Here is a 24,107-nt window from a genome sequence, read left to right as displayed (position 1 = left end):
GTACCTATTTATCTACTTGCACTTTGATGTGCTTTCGAACTGCTAGGTTGGCAGGAGCAGGGACCGGGCAACAGGAGCTCACCCTGTTGTGGGGATTTGAACCGCCGACCTTCTGATCGGCAAGTCCTAGGCTCTGTGGTTTAACCCACAGCGCCACCTGCGTCCCTTTTACTGCATATACTCAAGGCCAAACCCTGGCACTGAGCAAGACATCTTTGAATGCACTACTGGGGAGAGAGAAGTGTGGCATGCAGTAGCGTTGCATGGTTTGCCAGTGCCCGGCATGGGGCAAGTGTTGCGCCCCCCTGGTGGACTGGGCAGCTGGGGTGGGGGCTCACGTGGAGCCTGCGTGCAGGGTGTGTGTGTGTTTTTGTGTGTGTGAATGAAGCCCAGCTCCAATAGGCTCCTCTCCCGCTGCCTCAATCTGCCTGCCCACCAGACCAACCCGCCTGCCATCGCACCTCAGTTGCCAGGGCTCCATGCCTATCATGGGGGCACCTGATTGCACTCCCTCAAAAATGTGCACCTGGGCAATGGCCCCTCCCCCACGCTACACCTCTCTGGTGGTTCACTGGGGTGGCCCATGTTCTCAGGCAATGGCCCCCTACACCCCCCCACGCTACACCTCTGGTGGCAGGAAGAAGTGGAGAGAAGCTGCGGCACAGCTAGTCTTGGGCAGGGGGCAGGGATGGAAAAGTACACTCAGATGCTCAAGTGTTTAAGGAGGGGAACTGGTGGCCTTCCGCATGCTGCTAGACTACAACTCCTATTCATGAGCATTTGTCCTTCTGGCTGATGCCGGTTGGATTTGGGAGTCTAGGAACCTTGGGAGGGGGTGTGGGTTCCATCACCACTGGCTTAAGACATGCCCTGGCAGAGGACAGCAAAGCACCTTCAATTATATTGGTCCTTTCTGGTCCAGGGGCTGTTTTCATCAGGGCCATGGAATGCTACAATCTGCTCACTAACCTCCACAAAGGCAGAAAAGGAGTCAGTAAGTAGCAGCGCAGAATCCCTGGCTGCGTAGCACAAGCCTCGAGGCTCACCTGTGAGTTGATTGAAACCCAACTGCTGTAGGCCATGTGTGGCATTTTTTCCATAGTTGAGGAGGATGTAGAGGGCGTACTTGTCACCAGAGTCGTCGTAGTGCTGCATCCCTCGTATGATGCGCAGGTTCTGCAGTGGCAGATAGGTGAAGATGTTCATGGCGATCAGAACGTAGCCAGTCACTTCTCGGATAGCCTGGGGAAAGTCAGAGGGAAATTTAAAGGGCACCATAACACCCACCCATTCGTTATCGAATCGCGCAGCTAGCAATTTTGCTAACAGATCGTGCCGCCACTCAAAACAGGCTACGTATTGGGACTGCAGAACATGATGGGAGACGGCGACGTCTGCCCCTTCCCTGTCATTGGTCTGCCCCAGTCTCTTCTTCATTAAAAGCATTTGTAACAGCAGTGATGGAAACGGAGGAACCCAAGGGGAGATTCACATAAACCCCTCCATGCATTGCCAGAATGTGTGGGGTGGGTGAGTGTCACATGACCTCGTGGCCAAGCCTCGCCCACTGCCAATTAAAGGGGGGGGAAATGGGTGTACATTTCCAAAATATAAGATAAAAAATAAATACAGTGGTACCTCTGGTTGCAAACGGAATCCGTTCTGGAGACCCGTTCGCAACATGAGCAGAACGCAACCTATGTCTGCACGTCTGTGCATGCACGGATTGCGATTTGCTGCTTCTGTGCATGCGCAAGTGGCGAAACCCGGAAGTAACCCTTTCCGGTACCTCCGGGTCGCTGCGGGATGCAACCTGAAAAGACGTAACCTGAACCGAACGTAACAAGAGGTATGGCTGTAAAATAAAACCTACATACAGCAACAGTGTTTTGTGTTGTGTAGACTCCTATGATGTAAGTAATGGGCCCCGCCTGCTAGCCTGCTCCCTAAAATATCACTAGTTTTCTCATTTTTATATATTGGGTGCCTACATTCTGCATGTGCAAATGGCTTTAGATACCTCTTAGGTCTATTAATTACCATATAGCATATATTCAACACAATAAACAGTGACAGTTTGTTGTTGACAAAGGACAGCTGGACATATGAAGGGCCCCATTACCTTCAGTAGCTTAGGGCCTCATCAAACCTAAATCCGGCCCTGGAAACAAGTCTATGTACAATACAGATATGCATGTGTAGAGCTTCTCCAAGTGGGAGGGACCCCAATTGCTTTCCAATATCCACTGGGCGTGTTGGATGTCACAGGAGCATGGTGGCAGAAGTGGATGTGGCTACCTTTCGCAGTGGCAGTGGACAGGGCTAGCCCATGCAACTGTGGTGGGGCAAGGCTACATCAATGGGTCCCTTCCAGATGTTATATCAACATGTGAAAGGGGTTGTGTGAATCTGCCGCCCCCAAAGTTTTCCAAAAGTGGTTGTAAGAGCGGTGCAATTTTGCAGTAATCCGAGGATCAGAAACCTAGAGCAGAGGAGCCGTTTGATATTGTTTCAAGAGTGAAACTAAACGGTATGGCAACAGACCTGCGAATTCAGGAGTTGCAGAGTTCAAACAGAATTCCTTTATTGCACACCCCAAACTCTTGTTTGAATTACTTATCAAGTTTGCAGCTGCAACTGTCGCCATGTTTCATTTTCCCTTTCTCTTTTGTTGGATCATACTTGCAATGAGACACCTTCCTCATCTCCATGTTCAGACACCAGAGCAGAAACAATTTCTCTTGAGTTTCAGCCTCTTTTTTCTCCCCTCTGAGCTGAGGGGGAAAATTTATATCATCTAGACTTACCAAGATGCCCAACTATAATGATGCCCATTTCCCCAAAGGATTTTACATCCCCAAGGATGTAAGTGATTCTGCAGCAAGCCAGATTACGGCTACTTTGCATTAGAAAGGTCAAGGCAGAGGCCTACAATCTTTTTAGGCAAGATGTTCTTAGTTTTTCTATAGGGATCACAAAGCATTAGAGCTTGTGAAATCCCCCAAGACTATGATATCATCATCTTTGCTGGGGAACTGTTGTCTTGTGTTAGTGACTGCATTTGGTGGCCACCCACGTAAGGTACGTTTCATACTCTCTCAAATTAAATGAAGGGGTTGGGGAAGGCTCTTTCCCTGTGGGAGAATGCATTAGTCAGGGAAAGGACCACTGTGACTTCAGACAACACTCAATAGGTCAGTTGTTGTTGACAGCTCACCCTGCCACTGGAAGCAGGAAAGTTAATTCCTGCAATGATGAGTTGGCTCCATTTGTACAATCACATTATGAAGAGTCTTTCCCACTCATCATACTGTGGTTCCCACATACCACAGGCAGGTTCAATCTAGATTAACATATTATACAGCTGTTCAGATTGGACACTGGATATCACGGCCTCCCAGCTACTCTGGGAAGGTGGACAATCCGAAACTCTACTGCCTCAACCATAGCTGTCAACTTTCAGATTTGAAAATAAGGGATCAGCAGCCCCGAAAATAGGGGTGTGGGTGGCGCTGTGGGTTAAACCACAGAGCCTAGGACTTGCCGATCAGAAGGTCGGCGGTTCGAATCCCCGCAACGGGGTGAGCTCCTGTTGCTCGGTCCCTGCTCCTGCCAACCTAGCAGTTCGAAAGCAAGTCAAAGTGCAAGTAGATAAATAGGTACCGCTCCGGCGGGAAGGTAAAAGGCCTTTCCGTGCACTGCTCTGGTTCGCCAGAAGCGGCTTAGTCATGCTGGCCACATGACCCGGAAGCTGTACACCGGCTCCCTCAGCCAATAAAGCGAGATGAGCGCCGAAACCCCAGAGTCGGTCACGACTGGACCTAATGGTTAGGGGTCCCTTTACTTTTACCTTTCACCCCAAAAACAAGGGATCAGCAGCCTCACCTGTCCCGGGGACAGTCTACGGGATATCTAACAATCCGGGATAGCAGCGGGAAGTGGCGCTGGAATAAGGGAATTTCCCGCAAAAAAAGGGAAGGTTGACAGCTATGGCCTCAACTGTGAGCTGAAGGAAATTACCCCAGTATTGAAATCTTTAGCCAGCTGCAGCATAGATCAGAAGCAGGGATGCCCAGGCTTCTACTCACCCTCAAAGTGCAAACCTCACTGACGCCAACATATGACGAGCAGCATCGTTCAATCCCTCCTCCGTCTTGGCACTAACCTATGACTCCCCACTTTAAGATGCAGGAACCCAACACAGCAAAAACTCCACAACCTTGGCTCTTTATCAAGGCAGAGTCTAGGTGCCATAAGTGCTGTCTACCTGTCTGGTGCCCATAGAAGGCAAGTCAGGGCACAGCCCTGTCTGGCAGGAAATCTGGGAGCAAGTGAGAGCAGGAAGAGGGGGAGAGCTAACAAGACAGTTCTCCACACTAGTGAGATGGGGTAAGGACCAAGGAGGAAAGACAGAGAGGTTAATTTAAATCCTAAGACGGTAACAAGGGTATTGCTTAAACTGCTGACAGTCAATATTCCCAGGGTGCCTTGGAGAAGATTCCGTGCTAGCTTCACAAATCTGTTGACAACAGGAATAAACTTAGGCCTGGTGCACTCGTAACACGGGTTTTTTGCAAATCATGGTTTGCAGCTGGGATTCAGATTCAGGATTGAACTATCCCCCTTCCCCACTCTAGCATGCTTTCTCCCCCTCCCTTCCTGACAGTAACCATGTTTTCATTTTATGTGTGTGATAGCTCAATAGCTGTTAACAGCAGACTACATTCTTTTCTAACCATGGTTTTGCAAATCGACTTGAAATCAGTGGTTGTGAGGAAACCATGACTTATATCAATGAACATATTCACACAATATCATGTTTATCTGTGGAAAGGGAAGAGTAGGGCAGGAAATAGCTGCAAACAAGGGAAGAGGGAGAGAAAGGAATGTACATGCACAAGGTTGGCTCCTAGTCTGCAAAAAAAGTGTGCATGGGTTCTATTATTTTACCTGCACCAGCAATACCTGTACTCCTATAGGGCCAGCAGTGTGCATGGTACTTTAAAGAGTATAAAATGGCAAACCCCTGCCCCAAAGAGCTTACAGTATAATCTAAAATTATTTTAGATTATGTTATTTTAAAAAGGAAGGGAAGGGAAGCCCCAGGAGATTGTACACATGCTTAAGCTTCATGACAGGCTTAAGTAGTAGTAGCTTATAGTAGGGCATGGGTAGGCAGACTAAGGCCCGGGGGCCGGGGCCGGCCCAATTGCCTTCTAAATCTGGCCCACAGATCAGCGGGAATCAACGTGTTTTTACATGAGTAGAATGTGTGCTTTTATTTAAAATGCATCTCTGGGTTATTTGTGGGGCCTGCCTGGTGTTTTTACATGAGTAGAATGTGTGCTTTTATTTATTTAAAATGCACCTCTGGGTTATTTGTGGGGCATAGGAATGTGTTCATCCCCCCCCCAAATATAATCTGCACCCCCACAAGGTCTGAGGGACAGTGGACCGGCCACCTGCTGAAAAGGTTTGCTGACCCCCCTGTCGTAGGGCATGGGCAGGGATGCCAACTTGAACAAAATATTGGGGAGGCCAGGTAAGCCCCTTAATCGATCACATGATGCGATGCACACACACCATTTGAATGGCAGCCCCCTCAAATATTTATTGGGTGAGTGAAGACCCTTCGGCCCCTATGGGCATGGGAGCCATGGGGTGTCAACATCTCTTCCTGCTTTCTTTGTTTCGAAGCACGCTCCTCCTCCTAGATCCTTACTGGCCCTTGTGTACTTCACAGGGTTGATGCCAACACACAAAGGTCTTTCCCGCAACACACATGCTCAGCAAGTAATCTCCTTTCCATCCCCTCGTTACCTGTAAGAATGAGAGGTCCGAATTTCTTTCAATGAGCACAATCTCAAGGTTGCCCATGACGATCTCACAGTTGTTGTACATTTTCTGTAGCGTCTGGTATGTCTGGTGGGAATCTCCTGTGACGCTGAGACCATTCAGGGTGCCTGCACAGACTGCAACAAAAGAAGGAGAAGAGATGCATAAGTCAGGAGCAAAGCACAGTAGCTGAAACTTGGCAGCCAACTGGCGACAAGAAGGATCAAGGTCAAACACACACCCACACACCCATCATAAGCAGGGCTGCCCACACATCAGTGCTTCACAATTTGATCCACCATCCTGACCAGAGCATGCCGCAAGTAAAGATTAGGTGTGAACCAAGTTAGCTGTCCAGGGTCACAACAACCTTCCTCTGGAACATATCACTCAAGGCACTTCACTCAAGCCCCCTGACACTAAGGATATATCCACACCATGAACTTACAAAACTTTTATGCCAGTTTAACTATCATGATTTCCTTCCCCCCAAAATCCTGGTAGTAACCGTAGTTTGCTGAAGGAACTAAGAATCCCCAGTCCCCTTCTCACAGAATTACAGTCCTCAGGTTTTCTTTGGGACAGGGAACTGCTATGAATTTGGGTATGGATTTGTTATTGTTGTTGTTTAGTCGTTTAGTCTTGTCCAACCCCATGGACCAGAGCATGCCAGGCACTCCTGTCTTACACTGCCTCCCGCAGTTTGGGTATGGATAGATCTTCTCAATGGGAGAGACAGAGAACCTGTGGTCCCTCCAAGTGTTGTTGAACTACAGCTCCCATCATCCCTGACCATTCCCCATGGTGGCTGGGGCTGATGGAAGTTTGAGTCCAACAACATCTGAAAGAACACAGGTTAACCACCCTTGCTCTATGGACTCACTTAGGATGCCTCTAGAGAAGGCTTTCCCAAACATGGGTGTCCAGCTGTTTTCAGACTACAACTCCCATCATCCCTATCTAGCAGGGATGATGGGAATTGTAGCCCCAAAACAGCTGGACACCCAAGTTTGGGAAACCTTGCTCGAGGCACTCTTGTGAGTAACAAATGTGACTGACATCTGCAATCCATATGGGATTACTTATTAAATCTGTATACTGCCCTTCATCCAAAGATTTCAGGGTGGTTCACAATATAAAAATACAAAATGAGAGCACAAGAAGCCGAAAGCACCAGCCTGAAGATGACGAGTGAGACCTCGTCGAAACGTCGCACAGACACCCCGACTCTTACACGGGAAGACACCCGAAGACACCAAAACCTGCATTCCTGTACCCGTGAAAATCTACGAAAGCAAATATATATATATATATATATATATATATATATATATGAGTTTTTGTTTTGTTTTATTTTGTTATGTATTTTGTGCTCTCAGGAGGCCCCATTAGCTAAAGTAGTGCTTCAGGTTAAGAACAACTACAGGTTAAGAATGGACCTCCGGAACGAATTAAGTGCTTAACCTGAGGTACCACTGTATAAGAAAGGAGAACCTGCTTTTAGCAGTGGTTGTTGAATACAAAATACATTCCAGTTTTATGTCAAGAGTTCAGAATTTCAAATTCTGAATTTCCTTAAAACCAGACAGTAAAGTTTCAAAAAGTCAAGTTCTGTATATATGTGTGTGTGGGTACGGATATATCACACCGCTTGGAAAACAAGTGGGCACTATTGACCAGTTTTACTTCTTTTGGAACAGAGGAAGTCAATACAAAAAAAAAAAATACCAGTCACCATGGTGCCCACTTCCTGGCAGCTTGCCATTGGCTAATCTCACCCAGGGCCTGAAGGCAATTTGCCAGGGAAATGATTGGCAACCATGAGCACAGGCAATTCCAGCTCCACCCCTTGGAAGGTAAATAAGCAATCAGCTTCTCCCCCACAGCTGAAGTGGCAGGTAACAAGAAGAAGTGTGCAATAGGGCAGAAACCACAGAGAAGCAGGTTCCTTGACTTGATAGGCCTCAGAGAGCTTTGTTGAGATCTGGATCTGCCCCAGAATGGTTCTTTTGTTTTCTGTTCTCCTTGACAAGGAGTACATTCTGGTGTGGGTGCATTTACACTTGTGGGTTTTTTTGGCATGCAACACACGCATCAAGCTGCATCCTCAATACACCACTGACCCAGTGGGTGCCATCTTTGCCCCTTGCAAAGCACCACTACACAATGCCCTGACTCCATCAAGATCCATACCCTAATTCTCCAGCAGGCTCCTGCAGATATGGTCTGAGAGTCTTGTTCTTGGCATGGCAGCGTAAGTCCAGCAGGCCCCTGGCACCCGTACCCGGCTGCCCACCCTCCCCTGCACAGGCCTGCTTTCCAGGCAAGCACCACCCTCTTCATTGCAACCCTACAGAGCAGGTGAAGGATGGGGTGTGTGAAACAGACCAAGCGCTAGTTACAGCTTTCAGCACTCCTCTATTATCACACAGACTTCTCCCAGCAGCTTTGAAAGGAAGCTTAGGGTGTGAGGATGCAGAAAACACCTGGCTTCTAGTTCTCTTTTCATTTCAAGGCTTGTCGAAGCTCACTATTTTCTGTCCTCTTTGGGCGAACCTCATTTTTAATATTCATTTGTTCTTTTTAAAATATTTCTACACTGCTCCCTCTTTTAGTTATACTTGAATGGTTCATAATATAAAACAAAATAATAATGTATTAAAACATGGAAAACAACTGTAGAATTCCACTCCCTGTTGCCAGCACTATATATTATTCAAAGCTGGAAATTAGGAACCAAACAAAGACCTGGGCAAACAGGTAGGGCTTAAGCAGGTACTGAAAGCTCACACAGCCAACCTGTTGGGTTCTTTCCAAGAGCAGGGAGTTCCACAGAACAGGCACATTCACAAAAAAGAAATATAGATTAGTTAGTTACCACTGACTTTACCCTTCTCCTTATCATGTAATCAAGTGAATTACGTGGGGCAAAAGGGTGGTTTTTCTTCTTTCATGTTTACAGGTAAAGCGAGGATGTTACTTAAATTATCAGTTGTGTGTGCAGAGCAGGCAGCAGTGGTTATTCTGGATCAATTAGCCATGGAGACAGGTGTGCTCTCCAGTATCTGGTGTTTGCAGGTAAACTTTTGTTGCTAAATCACAGGTTAGGCACACTGTGCCCCATCATCCATGAACACATAAACACTTGTTGTTAATAGGTAACAGAGCGAACACTGAATAAACAAGACTACCCTGCTCGGTTTTCATTTTGGATTAAATCATCCAAAACAAACTCTCACTCAACCCCCACCCCCATGTTCCTTATTCAAAACCACTCATTTGTACTAAAGGCAGAAGATATACATAAAACATGCAGTTCAAGAACAGGGGAAGTCCACCTTCTTTAGTCCAGTTGCAATGAACATAGAGTTGTGTTTGGTAGACCTAAGTGAGTCGTGCCCATTAATTTCAGTGGATTTACTCTGAATAGGACTAGCATTAAATACTGGTCACACTGCCCTAAATCCGCCTCTGATAGGAGTCTCCCAACAACTCTCAGCACCCTTAACAAATTACAGTGTCCAGGATTCTCTTGGGGAAGCCATGACTGTTTAAAGCGGTATCACAGTGCTTTAAATGTACTGATGCAGATGGGACCAAAAGAAGCACTTCTTTTGTTTGTTTTTAACTCATCCTGGGTATCTGCCAGTGACTTCCACCCTTAAAGGGGTCGAACAGCTATGCCAATACCCAGGCTTACACATTGATTTTAGAACAGCAAGACTGTGATGCAGTAATGTTGACTAAGCACCACACAAGAACATTTTTCTTCCTCGGGGTGTGGATTTAACAGCTATTACGATAAGAACTTCAAACAATGTACGGTAAGCAAACAGAATAGTAAACAAACCAGGCACTGTAGATGATCTGAATTTATTCAGCCCCAGAATCCATATCCAGTGCGCAGGGTTATAAAGGATATGTCTTAGATGCATTTCCTGCTAAGCAAGGGAATTGCCCTACCTTTACTCTGTCTTCCTCCTATTGCTGCCCTCATCCCACCCCACAAAAGAGGCTTTGTTTCTGTGAATGATGGAGAGACACCAATGGGCAGGGAAGATTCCAGGAAAAGCTGCATCTGAAGAATTTGTGCCCATTGTACTACTGCTAAAGGAAAACATCAACAACAAAACTACTGCTCTGTAAATTAATCCCCAAGAAGAACTAGTCTACTTTATTTGGTATGTTCTAAAACAGGCAGAGGGACGCAGGTGGCGCTGTGGCTTGCTGATCAGAAGGTCAGCGGTTTGAATCCCTGCGATGGAATGAGCTCCCGTTGCTCGGTCCCTGCTCCTGCCAACCTAGCAGTTCGAAAGCACGTCAAAGTGCAAGTAGATAAATAGGTACCGCTCCGGCGGGAAGGTAAACTAAGTTTCTGTGCGCTGCTCTGGTTTCACCAGAAGCGGTTTAGCCATGCTGGCCACATGACCCGGAAAAACTGTCCGCAGACAAACATCGGCTCCCTCGGCCTATAGAGCGAGATGAGCGCCGCAGCCCCAGAGTCATTTGCGACTGGACTTAACTGTCAGGGGTCCTTTACCTTTACAGTGGTACCTCGGGTTACATACACTTCAGGTTACATACGCTTCAGGTTACAGTCTCCGCTAACCCAGAAATAGTACCTCAGGTTAAAAACTTTGCTTCAGGATGAGAACAGAAATCGTGCTCCGGCGGTGCGGCAGCAGCGGGAGGCCCCATTAGCTAAAATGGTGTTTCAGGTTAAGAATGGACCTCTGGACCGAATTAAGTTCTTAACCCGAGGTACACTGTACCTTTTAAAACAGGCAGAAGGCCAGACAGAGCCCCCTTTTGCTTCTCTGCCAGCCCCTCTTATGAAAAAAAAGCAGGCTAGCAAAAAAAGATTCCCACTTAAGAATGGGCACTTCCCTGCCACTTCTGTTTCTTTTGTGACGAGCACACAGGAACAAGTTTTGCCATTCCTCTTCTGGCAGCGCAGTCACCTTGGTGAAATTCCTGCTGGCCTAGGTTGACATGGCTTGGATCTGGTATAAACTCCTACATTGAAAGCCTAAAGGAGCAAAGACAATTGCCATCATTCTTTGCTGATTTCAGGCTAGGTATGCCATCACTAAGCTCTGCACTGCCCATCTTGTCCCATGGTTATAAAAGTGTTGGAACTGATGGGGGGAAAGTGCTGGCTGCTACAGACAGGTGAGGGAGGGATGCTCCCCTACAGAAACATCGCAGCTGACTTAGGGCAGCAGAGAGCTATGTACCAGTATATATGCAGCAGGAAGGAGATTGCTACACCCCAGAAGCAGTAAGTAAATAAGTACATTGCAGGTGGAGGGGGGAAATCCTATGCCAATCAATAATCACAGTCACGTTCTTCAAAATCTAGAGAAAATTTCAGAAAGCATTTTTTTATTCATACCTTGTGCCCATGCGCCTTCGGTTGCCTACCCCTGAAATCTGAACTCCCTTCCCCATCCCAGAATAAACCCACTGCTGTCTGCCACTAGACCTCCCAAGCTCTCTCTAGCATGGTTTCCATGTAGGCATGAGTTCTGGACATTTTACTTTACATTAAAAAAAGATACTATGCTGTACTTATCCATGACCTATGGACAAGACCACATTATGATGAGAAATCTTGTGAGGTACAGAGAAGAAGCCATTTACTTTCAAGCTCTTTAACTGCTGCTATTTCCTACAGTTTGGGTGTGTACATTTGCTTCATATCTGTAAAGTTCATGAGGGTTAAGCACGAGCCCATAAATCTTCCGCAGTTGCCTCAAAAACTGACACGCACACACCAAACTGGCTGTGCAACTTCTTTCGCCAAGTATGACACAAACAAACAACCTGATCGGCCAACAGTCTGAGCCAATCAACAGCCCAAAGTGATTGACGCACAGCAGGTTCGTGTCGTACCTGGAACACAACAGGACTTTGGCAATCCAAACACATACACAATGCCAAAAGCCACACCTCCAGTTTATGTTCCCGAGGTAGGGGAAGAGAACGGGGGCCAAAAGATGCATTTGGGGCCAACTGGGCTGGAAATCTGGACACAGGATTCCCCGAGCGCAAAAGTTATTTGTGGTTTCTGCTATGTGTTTCCAGTGGGATAAGGACAGAGATAAATTCCCCTGGCAGATCCTGTAAAAGTTCGAGCCTTATCACTCCACCAGTCATTCCGAATGTCCCAGTAGCCACGGAAGAAGTAGACCTTCTGGGTGCAGGAATGGAAACCCCTGCCAGCTCCAGAAGGGGAGGAGAGCCTGGACACAGGGGCATCATTGTCCCCAGATGGAGCTGCTTTGCTCCCCAGGCCACTCTGTGAAGGGACAGCCCCAAGCCATGTCCTGGTTGGACAACAATGGGGTGATTATCCATGAGGAGGGGTGGAGACATTAAAGGATCCTGCCACAAGACTGCTTGAAGGGAAGGGAACAGATATGTCCATCAGCCCCCCACTTCACCCAAAGAGGTGGTGGATCCAGCCCTGATCTTTCCGAGCTCATCCTCCCCCTCCCCTTCCTTACCTCTGGAATATCCCCTCCTTACTGCTATGTCAGTGAACCCTATCTCTTACTTATTAACACGTTAAGAAAAATAAATCTGCACAAATCTATCCCACCTCTCTTAATTCGTAGAAGTCACAGAGTCCTCTACAGTGTGGTCCTAATCCAGATTCATTGACTAAAGCAACATAGCTTCCCTCCTGTTAAATGTTAGGCAAACACCATCTCTGTTGTTGTTTTCAGCACTGACAGAAGACCTTCCTCTTCCAACCAGCCTTTTAAGTAGAAATCTTATTTTAAAAGCAGAAATCTTTCCCAGTCTGCATCTGTACTGGAATTGTTTTTAGATGTTCTGTTAAATCTTTTCTGTGTGGGTTCCTCAAGGATTCCCCATTGCTGTGCTATAACCTTCCCTGGTCTAAGCTGGGATAAGAATCGCAAAAATTGCAGCCACGTTCCCTGATCAGTGAGACACTTCTCTATCCTTACGTTTGCACTCTTTCTATGCTTAATTGTACTGTGGGTTTAAGTCACCAAAGGGCTGAAAAACAGGAGTGATGGTAGCAAGGGCTGCCTTTGACAGTCCAAAGCTATTTATTGCCACCAGACATAAACAATGCTTCCTTTCCAGGCAATCTATACTCCATCCTTCTGCCGCCTCTGGCCTGGCAGCCTCTTTCCTCAATGGGCAAAAAAGGCAGAGGGAGAATTGGCATGAACAGCTACCCACCCTCTTCTCCCCATTCCAGACAGTGGCTCCAGCCTGGGAGGCAAGCAACAGCCAGACATATCAAGTCCCTTCCTGAAGCGATAACTGGAGGGGGGAACATGAAAGGGTTGGAGGGGGTGGAAGTGTTTAACTCCTCTCAATCATTTCCCTTGTTTCTCTCTCTCTCTCTCTCTCTGTGTGTGTGTGTGTGTGTGTACACACACGTGCACCACACAAAAGTGCCCCTCTCAGTTTCCTTCAGCCCCGAGAAGCTAGGAGTCTAGGACTCCTGGGTTCTACTGCCAGCTATAAGGGATTAATGAGTATTAATAAAGATTAGAACGTGGTGAGGGATGAACTTGGGTTGTGGGTTGGCAGAGGGCAAACGGGAAGGGGTAGCAAACAGGAAGGGGCTAGGAGCCAGGACCACTGGGTTTTGTCCCATTTTTCTAGTGACATGTTCTTTGCCGGGTTGCTATTCAAGAGCCAGACGTGACTCAGAGCTGAGCAGCTGGGTGTGGGGAGAGGGGAGAACAGTTTTGCCTCTCGCTAGGCTGAGATAAAATCAATGACACCCACTCTCCACACCGCCGTAACCACAATCTCTTCACCCGTCCACCTAGATTAGGACACCCGAGGTTCATTCTTTATATGTAAAGTTATTGGCCTCATAGTATATACAATGTGAAAAGTGCTCCCCAACTTTGGCCACTTCTCTTGGGCTCTGGATCTAGACACGTCAAAGAAGCAAAGAAGTAAACTCATACAGGGAAATCCGGCAGGGAAAGGTGGGACTCCACAGTGCCACCTGGTGTCACAGTGTTATATAACATATAAAAAGTTAAAGGGGACCCCTGACCATTAGGTCCAGGTGTGACCGACTCTGGGGTTGCGGCGCTCATCTCGCTTTATTGGCCAAGGGAGCCGGCGTACAGCTTCCGGGTCATGTGGCCAGCATGACTAAGCCGCTTCTGGCGAACCAGAGTTGCGCACGGAAACACCGTTTACCTTCCCGCCGGAGCGGTACCTACTTGCACTTTGACGTGCTTCCAAACTGCTAGAGTTGGAAGGGATCCCAAGGGTCTTCGAGCCCAACCCCCTGCATTACAAAGGCGAGCAGCTAACATATAGAAGGACACCTGACAGTCTGTCATTAGAACCCTATGTCCCAGACCTTCACTGCATAAATATGTAGGTGATCCAAGAAAGGTGAGAAGGATTCACACTGCCCTCCAACAGGTTCTGGCTTTTACTGCAACTGGCCTACGGGCTGAGATATAGGGCATCCCTAACCTACTTTTCCTTTGCCTCCATAGAGTAGGACCAGAAGCACAGTAGGTGTGCCCTATGGTTGCTGCGTAACCACAGACACTCCAGACAGGCATCAAACTTTGGCCTGGTCAGGCATCTGCCAAGGGCCTACACCCCAGTAGGGGGCTCAGGACAGGAGCCCCTTGACCTGATGAAGTGAGAAAGGAGCCCCTTGGCCTGGAGCTGACCCAGAGGATGGCGACAAAGATGGTCAGAGGCAAGGAGATCAAGCCCTATGAGGAAAAGTTTATGGAGATGGGGATGTCAAGCCTGGAGAAGACAATTAAGCAGCAGTAGAATCAATCACACTCTTCCAAGGGCTGTCAAGTAAATGATGAAGGAAATCAAACCCCAAATGGGAATACTACCCAAAATCAGAACTTACATAGGAATCCGTAATAAACAAACAAAAACAAAGGAAATGGAGCAAGGGCAGCTCATCTTGTTTTGCCACTTGAGATGAAACAGGAAGTACTGGCCACCTCCACAGAATCAGCACCAATCTCACCAAATCAGCAAGATCTCACCAAAATCTTGTGAGATCTCACTGGAAATCTGGCGGTGGTGGCAGGGTGGGTGGGGCCCCTGCAGGGTTTTCGGCCTGGGGGCTCCCAACACCCGAGGCGGCTGCTTCACCCCACCTCATGGTTGGGCCGGGCATGGAAAGGAGGATGCTTGTCATGTATTGGCTCCTAAAGACTAAGTGTGGCTGTTCCCTTGAACTGTTTGTTTGGATCTGAGGACTCTCTGCATTTCCTGGGAACAAGAGTAGACCGAAAGGTGCCATCCAAGGTGAGGAGGGGGAAGCAGACTTATTCTGATGTCAGTCTTGTCCCAGTCTGGATGAAACAAAATCACATTAGAGCTGTCACTTGAGATAAAGAAACCTTTAATGGAGAAAACACAACAAGCCTGCACAAGAAACCTCAACTTAGCAAGCAAACATCCAACCAACCCAGTTCAGCAAACAGATTATTGGGTAATATGGGGACAGACACCTCAAAATCTCACTGATGGAGAGAGAGAGAGAGAGAGCGCTTCGGTGGTCCGCAGATTATTTCTTAACATTAACAAATGGGAAACGGAAACACCATCTGGCTGGAACTAATAGAAGTCAAATCTAGCATCCCTTAGTCTCAATGGTGTGGTTGGGTAGCAGTTTGCAATTATAGGGCCCCCTGCTCAAATGGTAACGTGTGCTTCTTTGATTCAAAATGAAATGAGTCAAAATTGCTGAGTTTGGGGCCCTTCTGTTCATTCCACTGAGTGGAGTCCTAGACATCCGTCCTGAAGTCCTGCTTGAGAGCACTGCTGATCATCCTCAACAATTTTCTATTTCACTTTTAAAGGTTCTAAATGAACCCTCCTTCCTTACCAAAAATAAGTCAAAAGAATAAGCTTTCACTAAGTTGGTGCCCTCCAAGGTCGGCTAAGGCTCATGAAAGTTGTAGCCCAAAACATCTGAAGGGCATGGAGTTGGGAAACAGGGCTCTAAAGGTAAAGGTACCCCTGACCATTAGGTCCAGTCGCGGACGACTCTGGAGTTGTGTGCTCATCTCGCTCTATAGGCCAAGGGAGCTGCCGTTTGTCTGCAGACAGCTTTTGGGTCATGTGGCCAGCATGACTAAGCCGCTTCTGGTGAAACCAGAGCAGTGCACAGAAACACCATTCACCTTCCCGCCGGAGTGGTACCTATTTATCTACTTGCACTTTGCCATGCTTTCGAACTGCTAGGTGGGCAGGAGCTGGGACCAAACAATGGGAGCTCACCCCGTTGTGGGGATTTGAACAGCCAACCTTCTGATCAACAAGCCCTAGGCTCTGTGGTTTAGACCACAGTGCCACCAGCTCTAGCAGACTATAAAATGCCACCCAACCCTGACTAGCAGCCCTGTGTTATTCAAATTTACTCCATCACACCACATCTTCAGTTGCTGAAAGGTTATGCATTTTAGTTTAGACACCGCATATATGCGTAGACACACAATTCATTGTGTGGCCAGCTGCCCGCTCCCTGTTCATAGCAGTGGCACACAGACACTGAATCACTGACAGTGAATAGAGGTCTGGAGGCTCTGCTAGAGGTACCGAAAATAAAAATAATTTTAAGAAGAGCTGCCATTAGTCACAGAAATAGAATGGGGACAGAAGAGAGGAGGACTGCAGTCATTCAGTGCATATAGACATCAACAACTGAAAAGCAGCAGAGAACCTCTTGGGTTCTCCTCTAAACTAATGGAGACAATAGAGTTTTAGTGCATGGGTAGGCAAACTAAAGCCTGGGGGCTGGATCCAGCCCAATCGCCTTCTAAATCTGGCCCGTGGACGGTCCAGGAATCAGCGTGTTTTTACATGAGTAGAATGTGTCCTTTTAATTAAAATGCACCTCTGGGTTATTTGTGGAGCATAGGAATTCGTTCATTATTTTTTTCCAAAATATAGTCCGGCCCCCCACAAGGTCTTAGGGACAGTGGACCGGCCCCCTGATGAAAAAGTTTGCTGACCCCTGTTTTAGTGCATTTAGTGCATCCCAAGGTTCCTCTCAGATGATCAAGACAATTTATTTGGGAGTTGTCCTATTGAATTCTCACATCCATTCAACCTGAGATATGCAGCTTTTCTCAAGGCTAGCATTATAGCATACCCTCCAACATTTTTCTAGTCAAAATAGGGACATCCTATTCCATCATCATAATCATTTTATTTATACCTTGTCCATCTAACTGGGTTGCCCCAGCCACTCTGATCGGCTTCCAATTCCAATACTTAATTCGTTCTGTGGGTCCGTGCACAACCTGAAAAGTCCGCAACAAGAGGCGCCACTTCTGTGCACACGCATGGCGCGATAGAGAGCTTCTGCACATGTGTGCACGGCAAAACCCAGAAGCATACACTTGCCATGCTCGCAACCCAAAAGTTACGTTACCCGAAGGTACAGTAACGTAACCCGAGGTACCACTTTATATAAAAACATAACAAAACATTTAACATTTAAGAACTTCCCTAGACAGGGCTGCCCAGATGTCTTCTACAGGTTGTATAGTTACCTATCTCCTTGGCTAAGGGGTCACACAACTCCATACCCTCCAACATTTCCCTGATGAAAATGGGGACATCCTAAGAAAAAGGTAGGATCAAATCAGAAACCAGGACAGCTTTTATAAATTTGCAACTGTCCCTGGAAAATAGGAACACTTGGAGTATCTGTTGTAGTTGAGCAGGGAGTTGAACCCAAAGATCTCCAGACATGCTAACCGTGACCATTAGAGAGCTGGGGGCAGGGGGAGAGAAGGCCTAAAAGCAAAGACTGCTGCCTAACCCTAGATTTGGGTGGGAACTAATGGGGCTAAATTGCTTTTTAGCAGAAAATACTAGGGCCCAGGTCTTCCTAAGTTCTTCACTCAGAACTTTCAAAGCAGCTTTTGCTACGTGAATGTTTGGGAGTAGTGGTACCCTTGGATACGGGTGCTGCAGAGTCAATAATTACCCACCTACTACATTCCTTTACAGATTAACACATAAGTAGACATGGCCCTGGTTCTAGCTGACCTGAAACAGAGCTGATATTTACACAGCCCCATAATTTGTCCATCATTCCAACTAATAACTTGTTGTCCCAGCACTGTTTTTGTTTCAAGTCCCAGCTAACCCTTCAAATGCCTGTTATTGACCAGCGTATTGTAGTTGCTAAGAGCAAGACTCACGAGCCAGGAAGTCTACAGCTAAAAAATTCTAAGAAATCATTTAAGGTGGCATTAGGCTAGCCATTTTGTTGCAGCTTCAGCCTCCTCATCCAGACCTTTCCCTGTGAGATATAAGAGGATACAGTAGTACCTCGGGTTACATACGCTTCAGGTTACATACACTTCAGGTTACAGACTCCGCTAACCCAGAAATATTACCTCGGGTTAAGAACTTTGCTTCAGGATGAGAACAGAAATCGTGCTCCGGCGGCGCAGCAACAGCAGGAGGCCCCATGAGCTAAAGTGGTGCTTCAGGTTAAGAAGTTTCAGGTTAAGAACAGACCTCCGGAACGAATTAAGTACTTAACCCGAGGTATCACTGTAATAATATTTGCAGAAGCGCTAGGCAGATTATTGTAAGGATGTGAAGAAGCCCTCTTAATTATGAATAAAATACTATGTAGTATTAACCACTACAACCACTGCCTTTCACAAAGATACTATTATGAGTTTGAGAGGGAGGTAGGCTGCATGCCCGACCCCACCCCTCCTTCTAATTCCTGAATCCAGCATGGATTCAATTCCTGGGACAGCCAGGCCAGCTTCCTGGTGAGGCCTTCTAAGTATGGGCATTAAGGTAACAAAGGAAGTGGCTCTGTGCCAGAAAACAAACAGGTGGGCCCTTCTCCCTCAACTCGCTGGTAATTAGAAAGACAAAGGCCAGAGTTAAGAGTTGGGTTATGTGAGCTAAAAGATGGAAGCTGGAAACAGGCTGGGAAGCCAGAGAGACAGAGCCATGTCTGATTTCTGTTGGAATCCATGGCTGTGGCTTATGGGCAAAGCAAGACCCACTTGCGATGTTGGTAAAGGTAAAGGGACCCCTGACCATTAGGTCCAGTCGTGGCTGACTCTGGGATCGTGGCGCTCATCTTGCTTTATTGGCTGAGGGAGCCGGCGTACAGCTTCCGGGTCATGTGGCCAGCATGACTAAGCCGCTTCTGGCAAACCAGAACAGAACACGGAAACGGAGCGGTACCTATATATCTACTTGCACTTTGAACTGCTAGGTGGGCAGGAGCAGGGACCGAGCAATGGGAGCTCACCCCGTCGCGGGGATTCGAACCACTGACCTTCTGATCAGCAAGTCCTAGGCTCTGTGGTTTAACCCACAGTGCCACCCACGTCCCAGCATGGGATGTTGTCTATATGTGCAAATAAGCCATATATCATAGATACCAGTCTCTGCTGTTCCTCATTCCAAAGGAAACCGAACCCTCGAATCTTGCACCGCTCAGAGATTGGGGTGGCGTGCAACAATACGTTGCACAGTAAGGACTAGGTTTCTTGCAGCTGTAGGACTTGAGACAGTTGCTGCCCATCTGTAATTTGAAATATATATTGCTGTCTCAGAAAACGTAATTTGATAACCCTGAGATTTACAGTGGCGTTAATTTGTGCCTGTAAATATTAAGCACTGTAGCCATGGTGTGCAGACATACTCTTGCCTATGAATATTATTTTGTTGGAAATTCAAATAAATTCATCTGTGACATGAAAATTGCCCTGCATGTCTTTTTCATCTTCTGGTTCTCTGTGTTTAGGAGTGTCATATATGCTCAGTTTATCACATCACTACTAAACAGAGGGGACGCGGGTGGCGCTGTGGGCTAAAGCCTCAGCGCCTAGGGCTTGCCGATCGAAAGGTCGGCGGTTCGAATCCCCGCGGCGGGGTGCGCTCCCGCTGCTCGGTCCCAGCGCCTGCCAACCTAGCAGTTCAAAAGCACCCCCGGGGGCAAGTAGATAAATAGGTACCGCTTACCAGCGGGAAGGTAAACAGCGTTCCGTGTGCGGCTCTGGCTCGCCAGAGCAGCGTTGTCACGCTGGCCACGTGACCCGGAAGTGTCTCCGGACAGCGCTGGCCCCCGGCCAATAAATGTGAGATGGGCGCACAAACCCCAGAGTCTGGCAAGACTGGCCCGTTTGGGCAGGGGTACCTTTACCTTTTACCTTTACTAAACAGAGGCTGGGATCCAAATAAACTACTTTAGGCACGCCCAAGACTAGGGGCAGGCTCAGTGAGATTTTTTTGACTCTTAAAACAAAATAGGCTTTTAACAGCAGACTGCCCGGCTCCTCAGCCCTGCCGTATCACAAGCTGCATTTGAAATTCTCCAGTCAAAAGCTGCTTGTCACGTGTGTCGTGGGGAAGCTGCTGTATTGAGATCCACAAGTTCAAGATCCTTTTAGAGCTATGGAACTTGCTGCATGTTCATTTGAAAACATTCCGAATTGTGCTGTTTCCCCTTAAAAACAGGAGGCGGGATTCACCTAACCAGCTCCGTCAGCCAAAGCCCTGCATTAGAACTTCCATGTGCACAATGGGGCTTTCGCCTCTCTCCTCCCACCCATCGCCCCCAAAATAGGAGAACCCCCCGCAGAAGAGCACATGGGGGGGGTGTCAGTCCACCTGGCAAGCTGAAATACTTGTGCAGAGAGGACATTCATCCTAATAATAATAATAATTTTTTATTTATACCCCACCCTTCCTGGTTCAGAAAACCGGGCTCAGGGCGGCTAACAACAAATTTAAAACACTTAATTGTGATACAACAAAAAACAGCATAAAATACAGTATAAAAGCGCGAATAACAATAAATTCCAAGTTCTAAAATCAATTTAGGGGGAAATCCATCCAATAAACATTAGATGATCACCAGGGCTGGCTGGCTAAATTAGTCCTATTTGGGCCAGCAAGGAGGCCAGGGGAGAATTAGCTGTGGGATCCAGAGATGGTAATCTTCATAAAAAGGGGAGGGGAGGGAGGGAAGGAAGGGGAATAAAAGATCAGGCTAAATTAAAATTGAAAGCCAGGTGGAATAGCTCTGTCTTACAGGCCCTGCAGAAGGAGGTTAAATCCTGCAGGGCCCTGGTCTCATGGGACAGAGCATTCCACCAGGTTGGAGCCATCACTGAGAAGGCCCTGGCCCTGGTCCTAGAGGGATGTTGAATTCCACCCAGTCATCATGCAGGCACACTGCACTACATTGGACTCAAGGGAACTCAGAGTCCCTTAGGGAGTTGGGCAGCAAAAGCCAACCTTCCTAATTTCCGACAACAGAACAAACATAAGTCTCTTGTAGATATTCATTGTTAGTAGCTTGTATAGTTGCAAGTGCATCAGGATTGCATTTGGTGGAATGATTTTTTAAAAAAAGGAATTACAGGTACCACCATCCCAAAGGAGCAGAAAAGACTTTTTATGTATGGGACAAAAGCCGCTCGGGTGTTACTAGCCCAGAGATGGAAAGAAGACAAAGTCCCTACCAGAGAGGAATGGCAAATTAAGCTGATGGACTATGCTGAAATGTCAAAGCTGACTGAAAAACTCAGGAACCAAGAGGACAAATAAAAAAGAATGGGAAAAACTTACATAAATTATCTAGGAGACCACTGTAAGCAGATGGAAACATTAGCAGCATTTTAATTTCACTTGTAATATAACAAATACCATGGATAATATGGATTGATATAAAATTTAGAGTATGGAATAATATGCAGTTTTAATGTTGAGACTAGGACCCCATGGAGGGGTTGGGGGGCAGTCGCGAGATTCAGACTCAGTATATGAATATGTATTTGGATTGTTATAATTTTATATTTGTAAAAACTAATAAAAATGGTTTTTAAAAAAGGATTGCACTTGTTGGAATCCCCCCCAAACAACAACAACAACACCCAGCATATGTTTTCCCATCTTTGAAGGACCCAACTCCACAACGCAAGGCCTATTGTGCAACACTGTTGGAAGATGTGTGATCTCTGCTGTTAAATTTTGTTGCTTCATCAGTTTGTAAACCGCCTTGCGTACAGCAATATGGAAAGGCAGCGCACAATTTAAAAGTGAAATGAAATGAAGTGAAACATAGTTACCGGTAAGTCCCAAATGTTCATTCTATGTTTTTCCACAGCAAGATCACTAGGCATGCTGTCCACATCCCCTGCCCATCATCTGCTGCCTGAGGCTGTTATTTCTCCTTCCCTAATCATGGGGCTAGCCCTATACAGTGATACCTCGGGTTACAGACGTTTCAGGTTACAGACGCTTCAGGTTACAGACTCTGCTAACCCAAAAATAGTACCTCAGGTTAATAACTTTACTTCAGGATGAGAACAGAAATCGCACAGTGGCAGCAGGAGGCCCCATTAGCTAAAGTGGTGCTTCAGGTTAAGAACAGTTTCAGGTTAAGAACAGACCTCCAGAACAAATTAAGTTGTTAACCCGAGGTACCACTGTACAGCTCACATATCCAGAGTCTTTGCATATGGCATGTTCATGGACCTAGGTCCCTTGACAGGTGGCTATCATGGGCAAAACTGAAGACTAATGTCCCCAAGTATTGATGTCCCCGCACACAAATACACTTCTTCTTTGTTCTGACTACAGGCTGAGGTTGATACTTGCATGGATCTGTGATGGGCTGAGAACGGGCTTGGTAAATTCTTGCAACAGAAATGTTATTAATAACTTAATAGATCATTGCTGTATCTCAAAGCAGGCTAAATGAGTAAAATTGTTATATACAGCATATGGAAAAGTCTGGACTCTGTAATCTGTAGATGGAAATCTGAAAAACAAGGTTTCCTTTGTGCACATCAAGCCTCATCTGCCCCATGTTAACTGTGTGACGTTTCTTTGAATCATTCCGTTAATGTTGTGCATCTATTCTGGTCACTTTGAGCCGTCTTGGAGTAGACCCAAATCAGGAAACTGCTATAGACATTATAGCCCCAAGCCCCGATTTGGTTAGGAGCCTGTCCTTCATTTGTCCGGACAGAAAACTGAAGGAATTCATTCAGAGAATTTTTAGTTCAAGATTTGTAGCTGTTATCAGTTTATAGAAACTTTCATAAAGAAAATGATGGTGGAGAAACTTTAAGCTCTTGGATTTCTGCTTGCTGTTGTTAATGGCACAAGAGCTCTGCTGGAACAAATTAAGCAACCCTCACTTAAAATATATCCTATAATGTGGTCTTTTGAAAACACACACACACACACACACACACACACACACACACACACACACACGTGTTTCAACCCTATCAAGTAAACAAATACTTAAATAATATCTTCTATAAAACTCTGGCAGTCTCCTTGTGAAGTGTTTGTGAAATCTGCAAAGCAGAAAACAAATTCCAAATCCGACTTCACAATAATAAATTCCAAAAATCTATTTACTCGTCAAACCTTTATTAGGCATTATAATCCAAAAATCTATGCTGTGCATCTTTTAGCCCTGAACACTGCCGAAATACGGCAGTCTCATACAGAGAATAAAAACTGCAAACTCTTTACACAAGCCTTAGCTTGCAAGAGATTTTTTTAAAGAAAAAGGTCAAACTGGCAGCAAAACAAAGATAAGGAATAAACCCAGTATTTGACTCCTTTCCATTTTGATCACCTTAAGGCTTCCCTGAAACATAAGGGAGGACCCAAATGTTATTTTTAACCTGCCACTGTAACATTTTTTACAAAACTTGAATTGCAGCTTCTGTTTCTGACCAATCCAATGGAAACTGGAAGGAGCTTTTCAGCAAGCTCATCAAAGCCAAACTAGGAAACTTCTGGGGAATGTGCCAAGACTTCAAGGACCTGTCATTCCACAAAAGGGCTTGTTGTAAAACCCACGGAGCTGCATGTCACTTTCATGGTCCATTCTGCACTGTGAAATCAATTTTCCTATTTACAATCCCAGCAGTCTTGGAAGGGTCAAACTGCGTTTAAACCTGTTCCACTCTGGAGACCAAAAAAGATGCCATCCTGTAGTTCAAGACTTAATACTGGGGACTGGCATATTGCAGAGCACAGCATCTCATTGTTTTGTAATGCGTTCCTATGAACATATACTCAAAAGTAAGATCCATTTTAGGGACACGAGTGGCGCTGTGGGTTAAACCACAGAGCCTAGGACTTGCCGATCAGAAGGTCAGCGGTTCGAATCCCCAGGACGGGGTGAGCTCCCGTTGCTCAGTCCCTGCTCCTGCCAACCCAGCAGTTCGAAAGCACGTCACAGTGCAAGTAGA

At 46.5% G+C, this 24,107-nt stretch overlaps 1 protein-coding gene across 1 annotated transcript in view; it reads right to left on the bottom strand.

Moving 5' to 3' along the window:
• ERBB3 (erb-b2 receptor tyrosine kinase 3) overlaps positions 1-24,107 on the bottom strand; it is a 96,306-nt gene that overhangs the window by 47,826 nt on the left and 24,373 nt on the right. Inside the window, exons 2-3 of the mRNA XM_082212375.1 lie at positions 5,821-5,972; positions 1,047-1,242 (exon numbers count right to left, since the gene is read on the bottom strand). Of these exons, the coding sequence (XP_082068501.1) occupies positions 1,047-1,242; positions 5,821-5,972 (348 nt within the window). The remainder of the gene's footprint in view (positions 1-1,046; positions 1,243-5,820; positions 5,973-24,107) is intronic.

This window comes from Podarcis vaucheri, assembly GCF_965113315.1.
Source record: "Podarcis vaucheri genome assembly, chromosome: 2".
Taxonomy (NCBI): Eukaryota; Metazoa; Chordata; class Lepidosauria; order Squamata; family Lacertidae; genus Podarcis; species Podarcis vaucheri.
The sequence above is the reverse complement of the archived record's forward strand: the minus strand, read 5'-3'. Positions and strand labels throughout refer to the sequence as shown.